Source organism: Passer domesticus, chromosome 10 (assembly GCF_036417665.1).
Source record: "Passer domesticus isolate bPasDom1 chromosome 10, bPasDom1.hap1, whole genome shotgun sequence".
Classification (NCBI taxonomy): domain Eukaryota; kingdom Metazoa; phylum Chordata; class Aves; order Passeriformes; family Passeridae; genus Passer; species Passer domesticus.
The window spans coordinates 7353041-7378230 of NC_087483.1; the positions used below are offsets into that span (position 1 = coordinate 7353041).

Below are 25190 nucleotides of genomic sequence, written 5' to 3' on the forward strand. Positions count from 1 at the left end.
CAGTGGGATCAGAGAGCTTTTCCGGGTATGGCTTGGTGCTGGCAAGCTAACACTTCAATCCTCCACGACAAATATGACACTGCCTTTGATTGCTAGTCTTAGAAGCAGGTAATTTGGAGTGCACTGGAATTGAGGGGTGCTTTGTATAGCTGGAAAACTCTTACACATGTAACTATGTGGCAAGTCAACACAGTCATTTTTCACCGCTCAGAAAAGCAGCACAACTTCCTGCCTTTGTTGGCCGTGTCTTGGGGCTGCCGGGCGAACAATGCAGCCCTGGCTGATCCAGGAGGGAAAGGCTCTGAGAATGCACACCTTCAGGATGTGTGTGTGTGTGTCTCTGGCCTCTACCTTAGCAACTCACCTCCATAATTCTCTCATCGCCGCGATGATGACAGCGCAGCTTCCCCGGCGCGGCGCACGGGGCCAGGAAGCCGCGGCTTCCGTCACCATTGTGCTCCATCCCCTGGCCACGGGCACAGCCAGGCCTGGTCCCCACCAGTGCTGTTTAAAAAGGGGCTGGGTGGGGTAGGGGTTGCTCCACAGCAACTGCACATCCCGTGCTCCCACCTCTCCCCACTGCTGCGGGCGGCAGAAGATGCTTCTCAGCCTTTCCAGCTGACACCCAATACCCGCCTTGGGTTTTTTTTCAGATGTAGTTGTGCTCCTGTTACAACCTGCTTCGTTTTTCCCTCTTCAGATCTAAACATACTGAACTCCTTAAGCCAGGGTAAAGATTTGCTGCTGCACAGGGCTGGGTTTTTATTTTCAGGCTGAGTGACCCTAAGCTGGAGTGTCAAGTGCTGAGCAAGTAGCCCTGCAAAAGCAACGAGCATTTTGGAGTTCAGCAGTGCATTTTTTTCAGGGCTTGGTGACTGTAAATCATTCTGAGCAACTGCAATAAAAAAACAAGAATTCAGTGTGTGTATTTGTAGTATTTGAGCAAGTCCCATAAATTAAGGTGATGATTTTTCAGCTGGTGCCCAGTTCCCTGATCATCTCAGCAGTCTGGTTGCCATCTCCTCTCGTTATGCCCATGGGGCCTTACAGAAGCTTCTGATGAGATTTGGGGTTTTTTGGTCTGACATGCTCAGTAGGGCTGAAGCTGCCAGTTCTTCATGTCAGATGAGCAATATTTCATAAAAGGGAAGTTGCAAAAGCTTTGTAATGAGTGCAATTAGGCTTCATATTTTTATTCTTCTGTTTTTGACAGTGATCTGTCACTTTTGATTGAGGTCTGTATTGCTTGCTGAGTCACTGGTGAATTTTAGATGATTTTAAGAAGTCAAGGGGACTTCTTCAGTCTTAGTGATTTCTAATTTCTTTTTTTTAAATCTTTCATCCCTTGAATAGTTATTTATGACTTAGGCAGCCTAACGAGCAGCTTTTAATAAGCTGAATTTCAGAAGTATGTGAATTTCTGGGTGGTTTTCTCATGTTGAGCAGTGTCTCTTGCAGGCTGCAGTGTCTCTGCTACTGCCCTTAGAGGTGACTCGGCTCTGTCAAGTGCTTGATCTGGACAAAGACCAAAGTCAGCCAGGCAAAGCCTGTTTTGGTTTAGTCAGCACACACAGAGAGAAATGTAAAGTTAGCGTTGCTGCTTGCAGGCTGTGCAAGAAATCAAGGTATTTATAGCACAGAGCAGAGTCCAAGAGGCTCAGAGAGTGTGGTCTGACAAACCCCGGTGCGTTCCGTCACGCCTGTGCTGCTGAGGAAGAGGCCCACAATAAATCTGACACTCCTCCGGGTTTGTCTGAAAGTCTGGCCTGTGTTTTTGTTCTTACATGTCCTAAAGGTTCACAGCTTGAGCAGCTGGGGCTGTTCTGGGTGTCCTTGCCCTGTGCCATGCTGGGGGCACCCACTGTACCTGAGCTGGGCTTTGGCACAGGAAAAGCTGTGTGCCACAGGCTCCCACACTCACTGCAGGATTTGTTAGGCTTGCTACCAGACTTTGGCTTGACTTTGATAACTTCTTACCCAGTGAGATGTGGACTTCTCCCTGTCCTGATGGATTTACTTCCTCTGAGCTCACAGGTGATACCAGCTTCATCACCAATGCCACCTACGGAGTCTTAAAAGAAAATTCATTCTGAGTTGAGTAATTCCATCCACCAAAGCATGCTAGAAATGGGATTGTGAAGGCCACAGGTTTGCCATTTGATGGCTGGCCTGACTATAGCATGATGTATTTCTGTTGAGCTGGAGAACACCCTCCAAAGACTTGTGGGTAGCCTCACATACTGAAGCCTTTTTTTTCTCCTCTTTGCATATTTCCTGTCCCCCCGCCTTCTCTCATTTTGCTGTGGGCTCAAAAACCCTTTAGGGAAGGATGGCCTGTTTCTTACAAACCCTCCTTTGTCCAGCACAAATGAGCTGGTGTTTGGTCAGGAACCACGGTGAAAATAACTGTGTAATCATCTAAATGGCACCCAGACTTCCTTGAGAACGTGCTTGAAAATATTCCTTAGTGCTTGATGCAGCCCTTAAGGTACAGCAGCCTTCTGACAATGAAGTTGGAGTTACTAAAGAGCCAAGAGCAGGATTTGGTGGGGACTTATTCCTTTATTCCATGAGGATGGTCAGGCAGTGGAACAGGAGCCTGGAGAGGCTGTGGAGCCACCAAACTCAGAGGTTTCCAAGAGCCATCTGAACCAAGCTCTAAGCAGCGTGATCTGAATGTGATGCTGACCCAGCTTTGAGCAGGGGGGTGGACTGGACACCTCCTGAGATCCCTTCCAGCCCAAACAATCCTGTAATTATTTGTTTCAATGTGATGAAAATGAGTTGCTTTAAAATATGGGTGTTCAGGATGGAATAACACTTGATGACTTCTTACAAAGGTACCAGTCTGTGATAGCCACAGGTTTTTAGCCTAAAGTTCAAGAACCCGGGATACTGTTTCTGTTGTTTTTATTCAAAGATACTTAAGGCTGTTGTGGTCATGGAAAGAAAAAGTTCATAAATAAACAATATGCTTGTTCCAAGATGTAAGCCATTGTTAGTCAAAGCTGCCGAGTGAAAATGTGGTTTTATTCTTGCAAGGTTTGCAGGTTGGCTTTAAATGGGCAGCTGGAGGGCTGCAAAGATGAAATAGAATAAAGTAGAGATGCACCATGGATTGGCACTAAAAGCAGAATTGTTTCCTAAGAAATGACACACAAATTATGTGGTTTTGCACAAAGTAAAATTAATTTAACTTCCTGCAGTTGGTATCTGTAATTTAGAAACTGGCAAGCCACATTCTCAGGAAGGCCTGAGAAAAACTGGCTCAATTTTAATTTTTTTTCCTATTTTCAAGTTCCTTTGCGTCATATTATATTGTTCTTGCTTCTGGGGGAATATATAATTCTGCAACATAGCTAGCAAGCATGTAAATCCTTTAGCCCTTATCATACGAGGAAAACAAGGGGAAATATGTATCATTTGAATTATATCTGAATTTTACATATAGACACCTAGCTCTGATGTGAAAGCTCAGCTGGTTATTGAAATTCATGAGGATGACAGCTACAATCATGTTAACACCCAAATAATGTTGTTTCTGCCTTTTTCTGTCGGGAGGGAAGTTGGGGATACACAGCCTGTACTCTTTGGTGTGTTTTGCTTATGGAGACTTTAGGACCCTTTGTTTTCCATAGGGAAAAACCAGTTTGTGCTGGTGTTATTCCTCACCTCTATCAGGTGGGGTTTGCCAGTGTTTATTTTTAAATAAACAGGAGGGATCACATCAAGTCAATACCAGGCTTGTTTCCAGAGCTGTGATTTCGTGCCTTCAGCACACGTTTCAGGGCATGTTTGGATAGTGGGTGTCTTCAGCAATTCCAAACACTGCAGGTGGGTCGCAGCACTGCCTGCCAGGGATTCCACCCAGGCTGTGCCCAGCAGCAGCAGCAGGGCTGGGGCTTTCTTTTCCTGGACAGAGTGCTTCAGGTTGGGAGGTGGTGTAGAAAACAGGTTTGGGGATTCATGCCTGCACCTGGAGCCTGCTGTCACCTGGCTCTGTAAGTAACAGGTTATGGAGGGGATGGTTTTGGGTGCAGGTGTGGAGGGTCTGCTCCTGCTACGAGTTTCTGTCCATGGCAGAGCCATTTACCTCAAAATTCAGGCAAAGAACTCAAGGGAGAGCAGCTCTGTGCAAAACCAGCCCTTTGCTCCTTCTGCCATGGGCTTTTTCTTTAATTCTCTCAGAAGACTTTTCCTTTTTACAAGTAATTTTTCAGACTTCACAGAGTAACAAAACATTTGGGGTTGGCCGAGACCTGTGGAGTCCCAGTGCAATCCCCTGGGTCACCTAGGGCAGGTGACACTGAAACATGTCCAGATGGGTTTGGGATGCCTCCAGAGAGGGAGACTCCACAGCCTCCCTGGGCAGCTGTTCCAGTGCCCTGCCACCCTCAGTGAACAGCAGGTCTCTCTCGTAGTGAGGTGGAACTTCTTGTGGTTTAGTTCATGGCCATTGCTCCTCATCCTGCAGCTGGGCACCACTGACAAGAGTCTGGCACCACCCTCTTGGTGGCTTTTGGGATATTTGTATGGATTTATACGGATTGGTGAGATCCCCTCTTGGTCTTCTCTATTCTGTGGTTTTAAGATCTACATCATCAAAAGGCTTCTGGTCCTCCCATGCATCAGCTCGTGCTTGATTTTCATCAGCCCTTTTCTGTTAACTGCAAGTTTCAACCATCCTACTCCTCTTTTCTTTTGGCTTTTTTTTCCATGTTTTGTTTGAGTTTTTGGAGGCTGTGACCCTTTTCCCTGGGTTTGAGTGGTGACTGCACTTACAGAAGGGAAAAGAAATTACACCTTTCTGTTTTTGGTGGTTTTCCTTCTGTTTAGAAGCACTACTGAAAACACCGGTGTTTTGATTTCTCTGTGTACTTGACCTTGATGTTATGGCAGATTTTCCTGTCAGTTTGGACACTGCACTTACAGTAAAAGGCTTCAGAAGCAGAGGAGTTGGGTGTAACACCAGGGTGCCTGGCTGTGACCTGTGCCTTTGGCTCCCTGCTGAGCTGTTCTGAATTCCTCTGGGTGAGCTGCTCACGGCTGTACTGTACCAAGCCTGAGCTAATTTTACCTTTTCCTCTGTGAGACCTACTGGCTTTGCCTGGGATTTAAAGCAGAATATTAAAAATGTTACTCTGTATGATGTTCCATCACTTCCAAGTGGGCTGAAGTGAGGAAGCACTGTAGATCTCTCGAGAGGTCCGTTCTTGGCAGAATTCCACTCCAGCAAGGTTTGGACTGGAATATGGAATTTTGGAGATTTACAATAGACCTAGTGCATTTTCTCTCCATAATTTCAGCCTTGGCTGTGCATACTGATCTCCAGTGTTTACCCAAATCCTGTGCCCAGGTATGTGTGCACAGTGTCAGCGGTTAGGAAAAATGGCAGATAATGTGTTTGGTATTGGTCAAATTAATTCATCAATAAAAAAACAATCCATGCTGCAGGGGAGGAAAAAAAAACCCAAAACAAAAAGAGCAAAACCTGCCTTTCTTAAATAAATCAACCTGCTTCCTCTCCAGCCACACAAATAATAATTAAAGATCTCTTTTAAACACAAGTGCTCAGGAGGGTAGTGCCTGCACGGGAGTGTTTCACCTCGCTGTTACGATAACAAGTTAGGGAAGGCAGGGCCATTACCTGCAAGAGGGAATTAACTCCTACAGATGTGTTTACAGCCTTGCCGAGTCAAGCCTCCCCATTCCCTGCCCTGCTTCCGGAGCGTGTTCCCCGTTGGGTTGCCCAGCTTTCATCTCATCCCATCCCTGTGTTCCTGTTCCCAGGCTGAAGCCAGACTCGCGGCGAAGCGAGCGGCGCGGGCGGAGGCGCGGGAGATCCGGATGAAAGAGCTGGAGAGGCAGCAGAAGGAGGTAAGGCCGAGGCTTTGGGGGGTGCCTGGGTTGTGTCCAGGGAGGAGGATGTTCAGAGATCCTGGAACAGAGGGCTTATCTGTACTTTGATGAAATACTCTGTGTGGAGCTAATGTTGATTATGGAAAAACCTGGAAAAAACGCGGATCGTGGCAAGGATTTTATCTCGGTGAAGCCAGCGTAATTATTCACAGAAAATCCTGGTGGTTAGTAATTCTTGTTTAATGTTAAACTTTGAAGTATGCAGCTTCTTTGTGTGCCTGTCAGAGGCGGTGGATTCTTATCACTTCGTTAGAAATCCAATGAATATGGAAGATTCCTGGCCTTTGTATAACTCCACTGGGAAGTTGTTCTGCTTCCTGCTGTGAAGCTGGTGCCCGTGCTCTCCCCAAGTTTGGAAAAAGGGTGGGCTGCTCTTGGCAGGGACAAGGGTAGAAGCTGCACTTGGCAAAGCATTACCTGGTGAACTGAACCAGAAGCTCTCAAAAGTTGTGCTTGGTGACGTGCATTCAGTGAAGCAGCAGAGTAGCTGCAAGAGGGACAAATTGTGATTACAACAGTAATCACGATTTAGTTTTTTCAGTAGATTTTTGAAGGAGAAGGAAGAAGAAGTAGGGAGTCTGGGGGCAGGGTCTGGGAATACATACTGAGAATAAAAGTGGGGCAGGTAAAAAGGGAATGGTTTCACACTGACAATGGACAGAGTTGGATTGGATATTAGGGAAAACATCTTCCCTGTGAGGGTGGGCAGGCCCTGGCACAGGGTGCCCATGGAGGCTGTGGCTGCCCCTGGATCCCTGGCAGTGTCCGAGGCCAGGCTGGACAGGGCTTGGAGCAGCCTGGGACAGTGGAAGGTGTCCCTGCCCATGGAAGGGGATGGCACTGGATGAGCTTTAAGGTTCCTTCCAACCCAGGCCATTCAGTGGTTCTACATTTGCTTTGGGGTGCAGAGCAGGATCTGGTTGAGCTCTGGAGCAGTGAATCAGGAGTGACAGCAGGATGTGGCTCAGGATGTGACAGCGGAGCAGTGCCAGCACAGGCTGCAGCAGCCAGCCCACAGAGAAGCTCCTGGGCAGGCTGCCCACGCTCAGCTTTTGGTGAGGCAGGTCTGGATGTGTCTCAGCTCCCTTGCTGCAAACACAGAGCTTGGGGAAGGTGGGAGCCTTCTCCTGCTGCAGTTGCTGCTTTCTGAAGGATGTTTCTTGCAGCCTGGCCCACCCTGGGAAGTGTTGTCACTGCTGAGCTGGCAGCTGGGGCGGGGGGACTTGGGAGCAGCCGTGGGAGGGCTGTGCTAAACAGGCCCCACGTGTTTTGTTTGGGTAGCACAGTAAATTGGGGTGTCCTGGCAGCTGACACCATCTAATTTACAGGTGACTTAATGAAGCTGATGACCCCTTTGCAGATTAAAAGCTGATGGGTGAAGCTGCAAAGGGTGTCTTGGTAAACTGAAATTTAGGTGTGAAAACTAAGGCTCCTGCAATTAAGAGCTTGTCATCTGAAAACCTGTGAAAACTTTGTATAGATAGATATTGGGTAGGGCAGGATGTCCCTCTGAAATACCACAGTCGTTAAAAGCTCAGCCAGATACCCATCACAATCTGCTTTGTAACTCACTGGCATAAATAACACATTTATTTAATATTTTGCACTCTTAAATATTCTGTAACTTTTTGAAATAGTTTAATCTTAGGTAAAGATACTAAGGATAGCTGCAGGAAGTTTTTCATTGCCACAAGTGTCTTGCAGGTACAACAAAACATAAATACAGAAAATCCCAAGCAGTGATCAACACAAGATATTTGGCACCTACCCCCTCCTTGGAGGGGAACCTGCTGTGACACTGGGATCTGCACACCTGGTTCTCTGCCATCTTCATTTCCCTTTGCAAACTTTTCAGAAACATAAAGAGCGCTTTTCCAGTGCTGCCATGTTAAATAACCAGAAGTTAAAGCACTTGCTTTACTACTTCAGAAGGCTTTTTAGAGCCCTAGCTCCCTTCTGGGAGTTAAAAAGCAATAAATGAATTTATTGCGTGTGCGTGTAGTTTTTCATGCTTTAAGCCGTGTGCATGCCCTGGCAGGCTTCTTGTGGAGCATGGATTACTTGGAAATATATTTACACTGCTGGTCTGAGTTAAAAGTTTCCAGGTGCTACCATTACAGGCTATAACTCTGGCAGTGAAAGAGGGTGTTTTAATGATTTGGGTTTGGAAACTGGCTCCTCTCCTGCCCACCACCTCATATTTATGACATTTCTCAGTCTTGCACTTCATTTCCCTCATTTTAAAGTAATTGGGTGACTTTTGCATGAAGAGTCTACACATATGATTGAGAAATTGTTCAGCAGGAATAGCTGGACTTTTGGCAGAGAGCTCTGAGTTGCAGGGGAGAGGTGGGAATGTTCCTGTGGAAGACTGCTCTGCGGTGGGGCAGGATTGCAGGTGTGCTCCAGAGGCAGGATCATCTCCTCACCTGGCACCACCTCCTGCCAGGCAGCACAAAGAAGGGTAACTGTGCCAGTGGTTTGGGTGTTTTGGTTTGGTTTCTTTGTTGGTTTTTTTTTCTCCAAGGAGGGGAAGCTAAAGAGGAGAAGGTGAGCATAAGTTTCATAGGGAAGTATAAGCTGGGTACATGAAAAGTGTTTTCTGAAGCTGAAGAAAAAAGTGAGCACAAGAATCATGACCTGATCACAGAATCCCAGAATGTGTTGATTTGAAAGGCCCTTAAAACTTGAATTGTTCCACCCCCTGCCATGGGCAGGGACACCTTCCACTAGCCCAGGTTGCTCTGTCCAACCAGGTCTTGGACACTTCCAGGGATCCAGGGGCAGCCACAGCTTCTCTGGGCACCCTGTGCCAGGGCCTCACCACCCTGACAGGGAAGAATTCCTTGCCAATATCATATCCCAATGTCAGCCTACTCCCTGCCAGTGGGAAGCCATTCCCCCTTGTCCTGTCACTCCAGTCCCTTGCAAACAGTGTTGCACCACCTTTCCTGTTGGATGGGGCTCCTGTTGGAACATTCCCAATTCTCCCAGCCTTTCCCCACAGCAGAACTGCCCCATCCCTCTGATCATCCTGGTGCTTCCTCTGGGCTGTCTCCAGCAGCTCAGCAGGTGAGGTCTCACCTGAGCAGGGCAGAAGGGCAGAATTCCCCCCTTTCCTGCTGCCCACACTGTGGGATCAGCTCAGGACATGGGGAGTCCCTCTGAAGATAAGGAGTTGATCACTCCTGAATCACAGAGATGTGAATCAATTTGTATATTTATTGGAGAATGTGTTCTTGGTGATGAGGCTTTAGGAAAGGCACAGGTCTGACCAGTGTTACAGCTTGAATGCTTCTGACTTCCCATTCAGAGCTGCTTTGTTGTTGTTACCCACCAAAGAGGTAAATAATTAATCTGGAGGTCTGCTTAAATCCTCTGGTTTGTTTCTACACATCAGTGAGTGCAGGGCAGCTCTCATTGCCAGGGCCTGTTCTGAGCTGGAAGGACAATTAAAATACGAGGTATTTCCTCCCTTCTCTGGTTTCCCACCACTGGTGGGAGTCAGAGCAGTGATGGGTCCTGGTTTACCATACCATGCTGCCATGCTTTTGAAACATTTGGTTTCCAGCTGCAGGGTCTGAGGCCAGTCTCTTTGGCTTGTACTGTTGAGATGTGCCTGGTCCTGAGACAAATTCCTGTGTGCACTCAGGTATTTATTGTTAATTCATGCAGAACAGCAAGCCAGGAGTGGGCAGCCCAGTTTTTCTGATTAACAATTTGTTAGTTCTCATGGGGCTACAAGGTAAAATTGGAGGAAGAATTTTTTTTTTTCCTGTGCATTAATTTTTTTCTCTCAGAAGCTTGACCTGAAATGTATGAAACCCTTTTTTTCCCAAGCAATATTTAACAGTAACAGTTTTGAGATGTAAAAGCTGCAGCAGTAGGGCTAATTGTAGAGAATGCTTTCTGTAGGAGTGCCTTCTGTGTGTTCTGCTGGCAAGGCTTTAAATGTCTCTTCAAGGGCTGACACTTGGAGACCACAGTGTAAGCTGATATTAATGCCTGAAGTGAAAAGAGACTGATCTCCTCCCACTCCTTAATCGGTGGGATAAGATTCTTCCCTGCCAGTTCACACAGCAGATGAGCCTGTACTTCTGGTTCAAGGCAAGTGCACTGTGCTGCTCTCCTGCCTTCATTTGCAGCACTTGCTTTAAGGGCACAGCATGAAACTTGCCTTGGCTGTTTTGTAAATTCCTTCCTTACCTCACTTGCACATATTTTTCCCCTTTTGGATTCATATTTCTTTGGAATAAAATATACTACCACTGCTTTCTAGTAAAAAAAAAAAAAAAAAAAAAAAAAAAGGAAAAACAGATTCTTGTGGCTCGAATGGGGAGGGGTGAGAGTGACTATGAAACTTGGTGCTTACATAAGCAGGGGAGAAATGAAGGAGGTTTGTGGTGGTTCTTCTGTGTCTTATACACTCACTGTGAAGTTGCCCAGGAAAATTTGAAGAGGGATGATGTAGATGATGTTTTTAGCAGACTCTTCTTCTGCCACCGTGTAACACTTTTTCTGTCCAGTTTTAAACCTACTTCTATGAAAAACTTTATTTTTGTGGGCAGCCCCTTTGATGAGGAAATCATCTTGATGAGGAAAGCTGTCTGCTGTTAATACCGTGGATGAAACACGTTTGGGTTTTTTGGTCATACCCTAATACAGAAAACTGTATACTTGTAAAACTGTATATATAATACAGGAAACTGCTCGTTAAGGCATTTGACTGCTTAGATGTGTATTGACTCTTTTTTTTGGGGGGGACACATCTGCAACAGAGGTGATTGTTTAAAAGTGTATGTTTTCTCTTGTACCACATTTTCTAAAGAGGACAGTGTCATTACAGAATCCTAAAATGGCTTGGGTTGGAAAAACCCTTAAAAATGCCCTGATTTCAGCCTGCCTGCCATGGACAGGGACACCTTTCCCTCGTGCACTGCTGAGGGATCAGTCACATTGGAGCAGAGCTGTTGTAATGCCTCTTGGCTAATGGGTTCCTCCAAAACTCCAGGTTTTATTAAAAGCTGGAATAGTTAAGTGATGCACTTGGCTTTATCCCTGAGGCCTCCCCACCTCCCTCCACAGTGCCTGGTCTGAACAAGGGCCCCGTTGTTATCTTGTCCATTGGCAATTTGGGTCCTGGGCACGAGGCTCCTTGCGTGCCTTGCTTTGGACTCAGCAGGGAATACCTGCTGTGCCAAGCCTGGAGCACTGGGCTTTGGAAAATGAGGATTCCATGGAGCTGCCTCGAGGAGTGGGTGAAAAAAACAACATGGAAAAGTTAAAGCTTTGAGGTTAATCAGCTGGGTGGTAATTGCCACATTTGAACCTGAGGTGTTTGGCTCTTGTGTGTGGATGAAAGGCACTTTGAGTGTGCCATGGAGAAGCCAGATATTGGAATTGTGTGCAGCCTTGTGGGAGGGCCCAGTTCATTTTCCTCCTCATGGCTTTCTTAGGGAGAGGGAAGTGGGGTGGTTACTTGTGTGGTGGGAGTGCTGGTTTTTAAATGAGTCCTAATTTTTCCTCCTGTGCTTGCTGGAATGAGAATTAAAGCTGCTGAGGCATTAACCTGGGTTGTGCAGTTGTCCTTCATGAAGGGGAACCTGATCAGGAGGGCAGGGATTGAGAGACATAAGCTTTGTTTCCCAGCACTGGGATCTGGGTTCCCATGAGGTATCCCTGAGAGCAGTGAATGGCAGGGATCCTCCAAATACCCCAAAATCTGGGAGACTTGACTGCCTTGCCACCAGAGGATTGTGCAGCCAGCCAGGTGTTTTTGAACAAGAAGGGTTCTTTGGGGTAATCAGAAACGTTTCTGGTTTCAGGAAAGATGTGAGAAAAAACCTGTTTTCTGTTTTCATGTGGATTCACAAAGCTCATCCGTCAAGGGCAGTTCTCCAAGAGCACAAAATTCAGGTGCAGTAGAGTGGCTGTAAAGGTTTTGTGTCTTATCAAAGTGCTCCAAGACTGTGGAACAACAGTGTCAGCAGGACATTTATTAAAGCCTGAAAATAGTGTGAATAGTGCTTCTGCTCCACAGAAACATTAAAAATTGACAGAACAACCTGCAGGAATCCTTTAAGGCCAGCAATATATGTGCAAGGAATTTTCCAGGAATTTTCACACACTGGCACTGTGCTGTGCACAGGTGAGAGGTGTGTGGGGTTGGTGCTTTTGTAACTGTGCTTCATCCCTCAAGGACAAATTATATCCTTCAAAGAGGAACAGTTGATCTGTAGTTAATGCTGTTTGCTTTTATTGTGGTGGCAAATACACAACTTGTCCCGGATGAATATTCGGGCATCCATTCCTGTTTTGGAGGGAAGGCTGGAAAAATGAGAGGTGCTGGCTCACAGCTGGGCTGGGCTCTGGCCTGGTGCAAAGCCTGGGGATAAAATGTCCCATGTGCACCCCAGAGCCTGGTGGGAATGGGAACAGGAATGCTGTGCTCTAGCCAGTCACATGGAGGAGGCCCACGATGCAAACACTGCTTTTGTCCTACCTAAATCCACAGGGCTTCACTGTGCTCTTTGTATTGATGTTCTGCTGTATTTTCTCTGTAAATGCTGTTTTTTCCCTCCAGAACGAGCTGTGGAGCATTGCTATGTATCCATCATTCATGCTAGCTTTGTTCCTTGTTTCTTTCCTCTCCCTTTCCCCCCAGATCTATCAGGTGCAGAAGGTAGGGCTTGCTCGCTTTCCTTCTTGTTTGCATGCCTTCTTCTTCCCACCTGTGAGTCTTGCTACAATTTCACAACCACACAGCCATTTAGGTGGCAAAAGACCTCCAAGATCCTCGAGTCCAACCTTGGAAATCCTCTGAAGAGTGGGAGATGCCCAGCAGGCTGCAAATTTCCATATAATTCTGCCCTCCCCTCCCATAATCTTGTGGGGTGGACAGTCACGGGGAGTGGGGGAAGATGACCCATGTAAGGTGTCTGGTCAGGCACTTTAATGTGATTTCATTTTTACAGCCTGTTTGGCCAAGGATAAGCAATAACAGAGAAGTGACTTGGCAAAGCAGGGTCACAGGAGGGCACAGTGGCTCCCTGTGTCACCTCTGGCTGTGTGCTGAAGGCCAAGAAAATCACTGGAATGTTTTAGCCTGGGCAAGCATTTAACAGGTGCCAGTAGGAAGAATGACTTGCAGGTGACTTTATTTGCACAAAGGCACTGAAGGAAATCAGGGATGTGATATTTGAATTCATGATCCTTGGGTAAATATACTCTATGGCCTTCAACCCACACATTAAAAGTGACTTTATATTGTTTAATCCTCTCTCATCTCAGTTTAAAGTCATGATCTCTTCCCAGTTTCCTTTCCACCATGATGGCAAAGAGGATGATAACAGTAGCTCTGACTGAGGTCACTTGCTATGTAGAAACAGAGATTTTGGGGTTTGTGTCATGATGTCTGGCTGAAATAGCAGCCAGACATCTGAAAATAACTGATTATAACAGCCTGGCTGTTCTACACTTTCAGCATGTGAACTGAGTGGCACCTAGAAACAGAAATAACTCCCAAGAATTTTTACAGGGAGGGAGAAAGCACATTTTTCTTCAAGCCTGCCATTTTCTACCTTATTGAATATTTATTTTTTTTTTTCCTGAGATGTTTTTATTGCTTGCTGAGTGGTGAATGTCTCCCTAAACCACAGTGTGCTTGGTTTTGTTCTGGCACTCCATCTGCCCTAACTGCATGTTTCAAAGCCTGCCCCAGCCCTGCATGTGCTTCTTGGGAGTGCTGCTCCCCTCTTTGAGTGTGTGTGTATATGAAGAGAGCTGCTCAAATCGTGTGCTCTGGTATTTAATCCTGACCCCATCAATTTGGCAACAAGTCCCTCTCACTCCTGGAGTTGACTTCGCGCTGAGTGACTCAGTGTCTGCCCATGGATCGACAGGCTCCTTATTAATCTTCTTTATGGGAACTAATTTAACCTCCTGGTGCAGAAGCAGCCCCGTGGGAGCCCAGGAGGTTGTTTACTGTTGGTGTCCTGACATGGATGAGGAGATAAGTGGGTTATCCTCCCAACATCCCAGGGCGAGTTTGAGTCCGGCAGTTTCGCTGGCGCTCAGCGAGCAAATGGCATCTGGAATTCTCTCTCAATGGTATTAACATCATTAATTATTGAATTGTAATATCACTTTTCAAGGTGGAAGGGAACCTGAGTCCAGCAAGGGCCTCTAACTGAAACCTGAATGAATGGAAAAGCAGCGTTTCCTCCTTCAACCCAGTGGAACCAGGCCCCTGGGGGCAGAACAGAAGAGTTGGTGTAGAGGGAGAACTGAGAAAAGTGGCTGTGAGGGGTCAAAATACTTGAGAGCTCAAAAGCTGCCAGTTCAGTCCAGTATGACACGTGCTTTTTAAAAGATTATAAATTAAAATGGTCTCTGGGCAGTCTCATTCATTAAGATTTTTTCTTCAGGGGATGTTAAGCACTTAGCTGAGTAATTTGAAATGGAGAAGGAAAAGCCTGTAAATGGAACTTAAACTGTGACATAGCAAGTCTTGTAAGGGCTGTTTCCTTATCTGCCTTTTGCAAGGCTGAATTCATAAGCCAGTGTCAGACAGTGAGAGGGCATGGAAAGGAAGCAGCAAACCCTAAAAAAATTACAAGTGTGTTTATGGATCCTTCCTATGTGTGAAAAAGGGTTCTCCATTTTAATAGTGTGTTTCAGTTTTTTAAATTGATGTCTAGTGTTAGAAAATGTTCTCAGTCTGTTAATGGCTAAAAAGCCTCTAATAAGGCTTTACCTGACCTGCTTTACTACAAAGCATATAATCTGCAGGTTCTCATTGTGTACACAGCTCTGGGAGCTCATGGAGTTTTCAGGGTCATTCTCAGGCTGAGAAATGCATAGCAGTTACTTTTATAACAAGCTGGTGCATGGGTTGTGAATCTGAAGTGGGAATAAAGTAATACAGCACTGAAGAATGTGCAGCTGTTTGGTTTGGTTTATCAATAAATAGTGAATGAGGTTTTAAGGGTGAAAATAAAATTACATTAATACCATTGAGCGAGTGCTAAAAACAGAGTGCAATACAGAAGAGGTTTCTGATTTTTTAAAAAATAATTTCCTAGGGTTTTGGCTGTTGATACTCCTGCCTCCTCAAACCTGTAAGAAAGCTCTAAAATACATATTATTCTTCCTTCATTAAGCAAAATTTCCATTTGCCTACTGCTGTGCTTTAGGCCAGTGATTTTAATTCACACAGGAATCACTTTAATGGGCACCATTAAAAACACAAAACTCCTGAGACCAGATTTGACAGGCTGGTTTGGGAAGGAAGAAAAGTCCCATTAAACCTGTGGATCTTTGAACAACTTGCTGCCTGGAGGAAATTCAAGTTCATGGGGAAGTTCCCAGTGCCGTCTTCGCCTGCACTGGTGGATCTTGTCCTCTTGTACCCTTGTTGGTGCTGCCACTGCTCTCAGGTGGGTCAAGCAAAAAGCCTGGTGCTCTGAAAGGAGCTCTGTGGAGCTCTGATCCAGCAAATCAGGGTGCCCAGAGATGAGTTGTATCCAACTTGTCTGCCCAGTTTGACAGACCTTTACGGGAAACATGATTTGACAGCAATTTTCATCCTGGAAGTGTCCTGTGCTCGCCTCCCTTGTAATGAGTCTTGACTGAACTGGGTCAGGAATTCAAGACTCATTACTCTCCTTGCTCCTGTCCCCCAGCACAGGGGGTTTTGCAGTGCTGAGGGAGAAGAAGCAGCTGAGCACCCTGGTCATGCCCAAACTCCCCTTTCCCCTTTCCAGGCAGCTTTTCCCAGGCACTCTCTGCGGAGGGCTCCGGTGCCACGCGGCACAGCTCTCACTGGCATGTTCATGTGGAGCTGTGTGGCTTGGCCAGGGCCTGGCAGCGCATGTCTAAATGTTCTCTGTTTGCTTTTCTCATCTAAATTCTGGTTTTTTTCCCTTTTCTGTCTGTAGAAATATTATGGGCTGGATACTAAGTGGGGAGACATCGAGCAATGGATGGTAGGACTCGATCAACGTAGCTCAACAACTTTCGCGTGTTGCAGTTCTGTGTAGTTCATAGATTTTGAGGTATTTTCATGCATTGGGAGTGTGAGTTCCACTCCAGTCCCACAGTTCTGCTTTTGCAACTGAAATGTGAGTTTTGATCAGCTTAAAACTGGCAGGGACTGGGTTAGAGCCATCTCTTTTTACAGACCTGTGTCCATGCTATCGCTGAAAGATTAGGTTAGGATAAAAACCTGTTAGAGCCCCTTGGGATACAGGGAGTATTTGTGCTCATTTTACTTTTTTGTGGGTTTCATCACCACTTGAGTCTTCTTAAATCTGCCTTCAAGTAAATTGTGGGCAAGTGTCACTCTTGCTGTTTCATTTCCCTTAGCACTTACTGGCCCAGGGGAATCCCTCAGAGGAATTATTGCTGCTATGGTGGCAATCCTCACTTTTTTTCAATAATAATCCCTGTCCTGGATTTTAGAATTTGCTAAAACCAGTTAATACCAACTACACAGTTGGCTACTAGCAACATCTGACTGTTTTAACACCCATGATAGGAGATGAAGAAGTTGCTAATGGGCTGGAAGTCACTGGCTTCAAATGTGTTTCAACCCTAAGTTTATGAAACCAGTTACCAGCAATGCCAGCTGAAAGCTGTGGCCTTGCCCTGCAAAGCTGAGTAGTGCACACTTGAAAAGGCAGAGCTGAACAGCTGGCTCCCAGTGTGGAAGGTAACTTCCCAAACTCCCCACATTCCTTGGTCTTTGATAATTCATCAGTAAATGCTGGTTTGCATGGACCACCCACCCACCCCAGACTCACTGAGTCTCCTCAAATCCTTGCTGGATGAGCGTAACTCCACCTTACTGGCAGTTCCCTTGCTTGGAAATCTGCTCATCTGTTGACTACAATATTGAAGCTTTTTTTTTCTGTTTTCTACTGCTGTTTCTAAATTCTAAATTCATTTCGAAAATCAATTTGTTAAAATCAGCTTGTTGAAATGTAAAACATCTTGATGGCGTTTCCAGTGTCACAGAGGCTGTGTAGCTGAGGAAATTTGGGGTCTCAGAGAAGGGAGGAGGGGTTTTTCTGCTTCGACAGGGTGTCACCTCCTGTTGTTTGGTTCAACTTTACTGGCTCCTAAGCGTGGCTGGAGTTCACTGTGTGTTTCTGGAAGGCTCTGTTGCTGTGTCTGTCCTCTCAACACCTCCCTCTGTTTTCTCTCTGCTGCCTTGGTAGGAAGACAGTGAGCGTTATTCCCGTAGAGCCCGAAGAAATGCCTCGGTCAGTACCTGCTTTTGCTTTTTCTGTTCAGCCAGACATTGCAGATTAAGAAAACAGACGTGCATAAGGCACTTCCTTCTCAAAAGAAAAGGAACCAAAACAAGCTCCCGCCACCCCCGGCAAGCGCCAACCCCAAAGCCACTTCCTGACTTCTCTGCCCTCTCCCCAGTCACTCCAGGGAGCTCTTGCAAATGTGCAAGAACAAAGGGGGTGGAAAGTGGGAAATAACCTGTTTGGAGTGTTTAATGTTCATTAAAGGGCCAAGAGCACAGAGCAGGGAACCCTGAGCAAGCTCCTCCTTCACCCTGCAGTAAAGTGCTTGACTGTTTCTTGGGCAGGGTATGATTTCATTTGCTTTCTGCTTATACTTTCAATGCAATTATTTTTTTAAAAACATTGAGTTTGTGCATCTTTCCCTTCCTCCTGTCCCATCCAAGCCATCAGTGCCTGTTACCTGTGTTCTTTTCACTGTTTTATTTTTTTTTTTGTCTCTACGCTTTCTCTCGCTAGGCTTCGGATGAAGATGAGCGCATGTCAGTGGGTAGCCGTGGAAGCCTGAGGGTTGGTAAACTGTGCAACCTCTGTGTGCATGTCTGTGTGTGGGTGTCACTGTCCCCCTGTGCCCCCACACCCCGAGGGGACTGTCCTGGACGTGTTCCATGTTGGGTTTTTTCAAGTGGATCACTGATTGTCTCCACTGTGTGCCCCGTGCAGAAACCTGTGTGGTCGCTGCTCTTCACTCTTGCAGGAAGGACTTAGCCAAGGCATTGGTGTCTGCATGCACCTTGTGAGCTCCCCTGTTTCACTCCTGACACTGGAAATTTGGGAAGGGGAAGTGCTGGTGGGGTCAGTGTTTATTAGCCCAGGAAACCAGAAGTGATTGGTCAGTGGGAATAAGTACTAAACACTTCGGAATTGCAGGTGAATACTCATAAAATAACAGAATATCCTGAGCTGGAAGGGACCCACAAGGATCATTGATCCAGCTCCTGTCCCTGCACAGACACCCCAACAATCCCACCCTGACATCCCTGAGAGCCTTGTCCAAGCTCTCCTGGAGCTCTGGCAGCCTCAGGACTGTGCCCATTCCCTGGGAAGAGCCCAGCACCCTCTGGGGGAAGAGCCTTTCCCTGATATCTAAGCCAAAAATCCCTCTGACACAGCTCCAGCTGTTCCTTTAGGTCCTATCACTGGTTGTTTGCTTTAAAAATGCTTTAGAAATACTTGAAAATCAACGCAGGCCTGAGTTTTGTGAGGGTGGGATTAGTAAAGCACTGAGTACTCATCTGTAGGAAAAGTTCAAGCAGTTTTTTCCACAAAATGCCCAGACAGTATTTTCCCAGATAACACACATTTATATAAATCTTAACTCTGTTTTTGCATGCTGTCTAAAAGACTCATTAAAACAGAAACAAAAAAAAAAATTCTGCTGCAGAGCCTTCTCAGGGATCCCACTGTAAAATTGCACAAAATGTGCTTAAAGTTATAAAGTGCTGCCTTGTTCCCTTTTTAGTGGAATCCTTATTGCTACTCATGAAATGCTGTTAAAACCTTTCTTCCTCAAGATGACAAACTTGAGTGCTTTTCAGAGCTAGGAGATGCCTCAAAGCCCCAAAGATTCAGTGAAGAAAAGCCTCTCTGCACAGCAGAACGTGAAAAGCAGTGTTTATTTTACTTAGGGTTAAATGTTGACATATGGAAGTGTTTTTTGGAGGGGAAAAAGACCTCTAGTTCAGTTGAAATATCAATTCTATCTGTTTAGAAGGTGATGACAACACAAATGGGTTGTTTATCCGTGGCTGTAACGTGGCACGATGCAAACACACTGGCTCTGTGTTTATAGCACATCTTCATCTGAAACATCTCAGTGCAAATCCACCACTGATTCTTCCTGAGGTGTTTTTGCAACACAGTCCTGGGTTTTATATACATTTAAAGAGCAGAATTTCTGCATTCTGCCTCCTCACCATGCCTTGGAGGAGCTTTTCTGGCCCTTTTCCCCCTGAGCAGTATCAGGCTGTGATAACCAGCGCTGGCCTGGTGAACAGCAGCCTCCAGCTGCTCCGTGGGATGGCCCCAAATTCCTCATACTTCTGCAAGGAATGTCCTTCTCTGACAGAAGGATCTGGCTGAAACTTTCCACACTGGTGTTTCTCAGTGATGTTGCACAGGCCCTGTCTCCAAAAAGCAGCATTTGGTGGTGGATGTGCTGACGTTTTGGAAGGCACAGGAGAAGTTTTGACAGAGCTTCCTTGCCTCATTCTTGTGTCACTGGGATTGTAGAAGCACATAAATATTTGCCAGTCTGAACTGAAATTCAGCCTTCTACGTCTTCCAGTTGTTTTATTCACAATTAATTGATAGAATCACAGAATGGGTCGAGTTGGAAAAGATCTTAAAATTCATCTTGTTCCACCCCCTGCCATGGGCAGGGACACCTTCCACTAGCCCAGGCTGCTCCAAGCCCCATGCATCCTGACTTGGAACACTTCCAGGGAGCAGCCACAGCTTCTCTGGGCAACCTGTGCCAGGGCCTCACCACCCTCATATGGAAGAATTCCTTCCTAATACTTAATTTTTTAATAATTTAAACCTATTTTTTGTCAGTTGGAAGCCATTCTTTCCTTTCCCTGTCACTCCAGGCCCTTGTACACAGCCTCTCTGATCACTTTCCTAGTGTGGATTTACAGCAGATGTAATTTTTAGTAATTTGACCACATCTGGTGGCCAGTCTGTGAAGGTTTGGCTCTTGCTGCATCTCTTTTCAAAATAACAAAGCCAAAAGCCCCATAAATTTTGATCAGCCTTAAAAAATCACCTGAGTTCTCGTGTCCAATTTGGCTTTGGAGCTGTTTTAGCCTGAAGACAGCATCAGAAAGTTGCCTGGAGTCCATGAAGGGTTTATGAAATGACTTGGAGAATTCTGAATGATGCTGTCTTTTCAGATGTTGGAAGGCTCTCCTTCCATTGTTGCAGGATGGCATTTTTGGAAAATTCATCTTCCATCTTTGGCACTCAGGCTCCTTGCAGTGTGAGGGGCTGGTGGTGCCGGGGGTTCCTTTTTGCAGCTCTGCTTCTCTTCTGTGCAGGAAGTTTTCACTGAAATGAGGCAATATCAGACATTCACTTCTCCCTAGGGCTTCACCACCCCACTGATCTGTGTGGGTTTCACTCTGGACTTTTCTCCTGGAATATTTTTGAAGTGGATGCCTGGACTGCAGGCACCAGAGATGTGCTGAGGTAGCTTTTGGGGAGCTTCTGGATGCTTCTGGCAGAGCAGGCAGCACTACACACTGCAGAACCTCCAGAGATATCCATTAGATCAGGCTAGCAAGTGGAATGAGGCCCCACAGCTGTGCTGCAAACAGGGACCAGGGGTCCAGGCAGTCCTGGCTTGGCTGTGTCTGTGGCTCCTCCATGGAGAGGCTTCTTCAGCAGCTTCCCTGATGATCCTGAGCCCATCAACAGCTCCTGCCAGTCCTGTTTCAGGAGTTCTGCAAGCTCAGTTCTGTATCAGGCAGATTTTCCTAGGGAAGCTCAGTAACATCAGCCTGTGTTTGTTGAGGCTCTCGAGCCTCTCTTCAGTCCCTTTTCTATTTCGTTTGTCCTGGTTCTCCCACTTCCCAGCTGGCTGTCTCTAATCCAACACCATCAGCATGAAATATTGTTGTCTTATCCATCACTCATAATTAATTTGTGCATCCTTGTTTTGTATCCTCCCAGCTTCCAAACTTGTTCCTTTGTGCAAGAAATCCTGCATTATCAAAATTCTTTAGTTGGGATTTACATCTCCCTGCCTATTTTTGTGTTTGTTTGTTTTGCTTCGGGGCATTCCTTTGATTGACATAACTTGTGTTTTCCTTTGTATTCTGATTTTCCTCTCCTCTCATGCCTTTACAGTCTCATTTGGATTATGCCAGCACCTACCCAGTGGTGAGAACAGTCTGCAAGTTGCAGAGTGTTTGTGCGTGTGTGTGTTCAAACACTAATCATGAAGAAGAAGCAAGAAACTAACATGGGTTGTGATAACTGCTCTGAGATCAGGGTGATCTGGAAGCATCCTGAGGCAGTTTGTGGTCTGTGATGTCAGGATGCCACTTCCCTCTCTCCTCCTGCTCTGACACAGTTCAGATGAGAAGTGACAAATGATTAGAGAGATCTGAGCTGGGTTTAGCTCAGTGCTTACCACAGGCAGAGCAGAATGGCTTGGATTTCCCCTAAAACACTGTCTCTGTTAAAGCCTGACCATTGTTGGGCCAGCTGCGTCTGGATTTATTTCAGCACAGATCTGGAAAGGAATAAAACTCTCATAACCTCACTGTAAATAGATCTAGCAAAGGTGACAGGACAAACACACTGCCTACCAAAGCTGCAGCTTGTGTTACCTTCGCTTTAGAGGACAAAATCAGATTAATAATAATGCTTTGACAATGAGTATTTGCTCTGCGAACACTGAGATAAAGCTGCTCCTGAAAGAACAGAAAGGGGCAACGAGGACTAAAGCTCAGTTTAAAACATTTCCAGCTGCCTTGTGTTGAACTGGAGGTGTGCTGGTGTCTGCAGGAAGCAAACTGGGCAGTGCAGTTCTCTAGATTCTCCTGCTTTTCCCCTCTCCTTCGTTCCCGGCGCTATTCCCAATCAGGAGCGCAGAGCATTCATTTGTGCCTGACCTACATCCCAGAATAGTTCCAGCACGTTTGGGTGTTTGCATGGCTGTATTGATACAGTCAGGATGGACAGCTGGCAGCTCTGAATTGACTGAGCCCAGCCAGCGTGGCTGATTGGAAGCACAGCTGCTAAATTTAACAGTGCCATCAGCATTTGAGCAATATTCCCTAATAACCAGGCGTTTGACCCCGGGGCTGCTGGGCACTCACTGAGCCCTGCTCTGCTCCTCTTCCTGCATGGGGATGTGCATGCCTGGCCCTGCATGGGTGTGCAGCACTCACTGATCTCACCCTGCATTCTTCATCCCACTGCAGGCTGGATTAGAGAGTGAGAGGACCAAAAAGAAGAACTACTCCAAAGCAGTATGTATTTTTGTCTGTCTCAGAGAGGGTTCTGCCTGCAAAGCCACTGTGGCAGGACAAGGAGCGTGTGCAGGTGGGAGAGCTGCCAGCCCAGTGTCAAGGATACACCACAGCTATCAGCACGTGCTAGGCAATAATGAGCATCAGTTCATCTCCAAAATGTGGGATAATCCAAGCCCTTATTTCAGTGCTGTGCATAAAGAGCACGTGGGAGAACTCAAAACCTTACAGGAGCTACCTGACTTGAGGTGGAACATGACACAGAAATAAGAAGGAAAGAAATAGGCAATGTTGAGAGAATGTCATAGAATCCCAAATGGTTTGGGTTAGAAAGGCCTTTAAAGCCCATCTCATTTCACCCCCTGTCATAGGTGAATCTTATGGGGGGCAATTCCAGGCAGGCAATGAGGACACTGATGCCTCAGGTTTTAGCTTGGATATTTTTCAGATTCTGTGCTGCTTTAGTGTGTGGGTCTGGGCTTCATATGAGGGGATGATGAGCTCTTTTCACAGAGTAGGGAGACAAAACAATTCCTTCTCTAGCTGGGCACCAAGGACAAATGATCCAAATCTCAGACCCAAGAGCATAAACCACATGGACTGAAGAGAGAAAAACAAGCAGGATGGGAAAAGCTGTAATTGGACAATTAACTCCAATATGCAAATGGAGCAGAACTTATAAAAAGTGAGAGACCCTGTGACCAGTTGTCCATTTTGTGACCATTTTGGTTTATGTTGGGCGCAGCCCTGGCTGGGCTCTTGTGCTGCCCAAGGTGGAACCATTGAGGCCTCCTAATAAATCCCTACTTTATTCTTTAGCTCATCACAGGTGGAGGCTGGGCTGGGGTTCTTTGCTACACTGGAAATGAGCAGAGAATTTTTCTGAGGGCTGGAAGTTGGCTGTGGGATTGAGAAAGGCTGAGGGAGCAGCACGAGCCACAGCCTGAAGTAAAAAAACATTGCAAGCAGGAATGGACAGTGAAGTGGTTTCCTTTGTGTGTCAAAAGCAAGAAGAAAATGCAGAGAGAAATAGGGTCACTGAAGGGAGAAAAGTAAAACTGAGTCATTTCAGCCTCTCTAGTATGCAGTTTTATTTGTTCCAGTTTTCATGAGGGTCAGATGCTTTGCATGTAAACGAAGCCTAGAACAAAGGTCAGCAAGGCCTGATAAAACTGACCCTGCTCTCCAAGAGCTGCCTGGAGCATTTGCCTTCAAAAATATGCACTGGAGAGGTTTCTGGAGAGGATGGGTCAGAGGGGCAGGGGAAATGGCCTCAGCTCTGGGGCTTCAGGCTCAGATCTGGGAGACACAGGGCAAATGAGGCAGATTCCTTGAGAAGGGCCTGAACTGTAAAGTGATAACCAGTTACCCTGGGCTTGTGGAAAATTCATCAAGCCAATTCAGCTGGAGGTCCTAAGCAGGGTAATTATTCCAGGGCATAAAGGATGTTACTGTAAATTGACTGTAAGGCTGTCTCTGCGTGACACTGAGTGAAACCTTGGGCCAGATCTCGTTCTTGTAAAAGGAATGTACAGTTGGAAAATAACTTTGTTAGAGAACAGGACAGCTGGGATCCTTCTCAGCTGGTCTGTTCCCAGCTGAGACAGCATCATCTGGGGCTTTTAAGGAGGGAAAAGTAGTTCCTTAGGAGTCTGTATTGCCTGGCTGGCTAAGTGCAGGGAGTGAAGGCAGTTTCATACAAGGTTAGAGTGAAAATACTGATGATAAACAGGAGACAACTTGTCAACATGGAATAACAGTAAAAACAAATGGGGAATACCACATGTGGGAAAAATGAAGGTACCATTACAAAGTAATAGGATGGTTCAGATAGTGATCTGAGGTTACATTTAGTCAATATTGCACAGCTGAAAAAGGCAAACAAGCCCTCAGTGTAGCAATAAAAGGGGTGGTGGAGGTAATTGGTCTGCACAGAGCGTTGCCTTCAGCTGCTGGAGATCCATTTTAACCATTCTTAAGCGCTGGAGAAATTCAAGGAGCTTGGAAAAAACCAAACAAAAACAACAAAAAACAACCTGGTAAAAACTGGAAGGAAGCCAAGCTGTGTGAGAAGGCTACAGCAGTATTTCAAATCAGTTCTTGAATAAAAGAAACTTGGATGTTTGCCTTCCATTTGGGGTGATAGTATTGCATTTCAATAGAGAATCTAAGCTTTTCCCAGAAGTAGCTTTCCCAGCTTGGCTCTGAACTGGTTTCTAAGTTAATTTGTTTAATTTTTCATGCAAGCTGCTGTATAGTAGATGATAAATATTTCTCTTGGAAATTGATTCAGATTGGTTCTAGTGGATTTTCATTTTGGGAACTCATTAAAACATGGACTTCAAAACTTAATTCTCATCGAAATTCTAATTAAATTTCCACCAAACCCCCACCTCCAATACACAGAGTGCTTCCTTGTTTTCAGTGTTAAACCAGGGCTCGTTGTGAGGTGATACCAGAACAGTGAATTGCTGGGGAAACCTGAGCTTTTAATGCTGTCCATTGAGGAGACTTTTGGGTCTGTCCTCTCTTCTTCACCACGGCATTCCCAGACTCAGGACTGAGTCACTGATTGTTTCCTTTTATTCCCAGCACTGCTGCCATAGGGATTTGAACACCTCACCTTGTTTATGGAGCAGTCCTTCTGGGCTTGTTTGTTGTGCCTCCTTTGAGGGAAAACATCTTCCTGACACCAGGGAGGACAGCTGAGCCCACCCAAATCTCCTAGTAGCCCCCAGACTGCTGCAGAATCCTGGGGTGTGGCAGATGGCCACTGTCTGGGTTTAATTCTGATGCTCAGAATCAAAAAGAAGGGAATTTACACAGCACAGCATGTTTGCTGAGGCGGATTTCTCAAATAGAATTAATGCCTCTACTACAATTTGCTGCTTTTTAGGTGTTTAGCTGCCTGAGGTACAAATAGCTATAGTGATATATGCCCTTTATTTTAGTCTCTGATCTCCTTTTTGTCCCCATT

General features: G+C 46.0%; 1 protein-coding gene across 27 annotated transcripts in view; it reads left to right on the forward strand.

The window, feature by feature from the left end:
* LRRFIP1 (LRR binding FLII interacting protein 1) overlaps positions 1 to 25190 on the forward strand; it is a 102840-nt gene that overhangs the window by 39468 nt on the left and 38182 nt on the right. For 11 of the 27 annotated variants that reach the window (XM_064433570.1, XM_064433571.1, XM_064433574.1 and 8 more), the window contains exons 2-8: positions 5791 to 5877; positions 12584 to 12601; positions 15858 to 15905; positions 17139 to 17183; positions 17694 to 17744; positions 21084 to 21116; positions 22166 to 22213. In XM_064433570.1, coding sequence (XP_064289640.1) covers positions 5791 to 5877; positions 12584 to 12601; positions 15858 to 15905; positions 17139 to 17183; positions 17694 to 17744; positions 21084 to 21116; positions 22166 to 22213 — 330 coding nt within the window. The remainder of the gene's footprint in view (positions 1 to 5790; positions 5878 to 12583; positions 12602 to 15857; positions 15906 to 17138; positions 17184 to 17693; positions 17745 to 21083; positions 21117 to 22165; positions 22214 to 25190) is intronic. The other 16 variants (XM_064433552.1, XM_064433556.1, XM_064433562.1 and 13 more) reach the window with 4 other exon arrangements.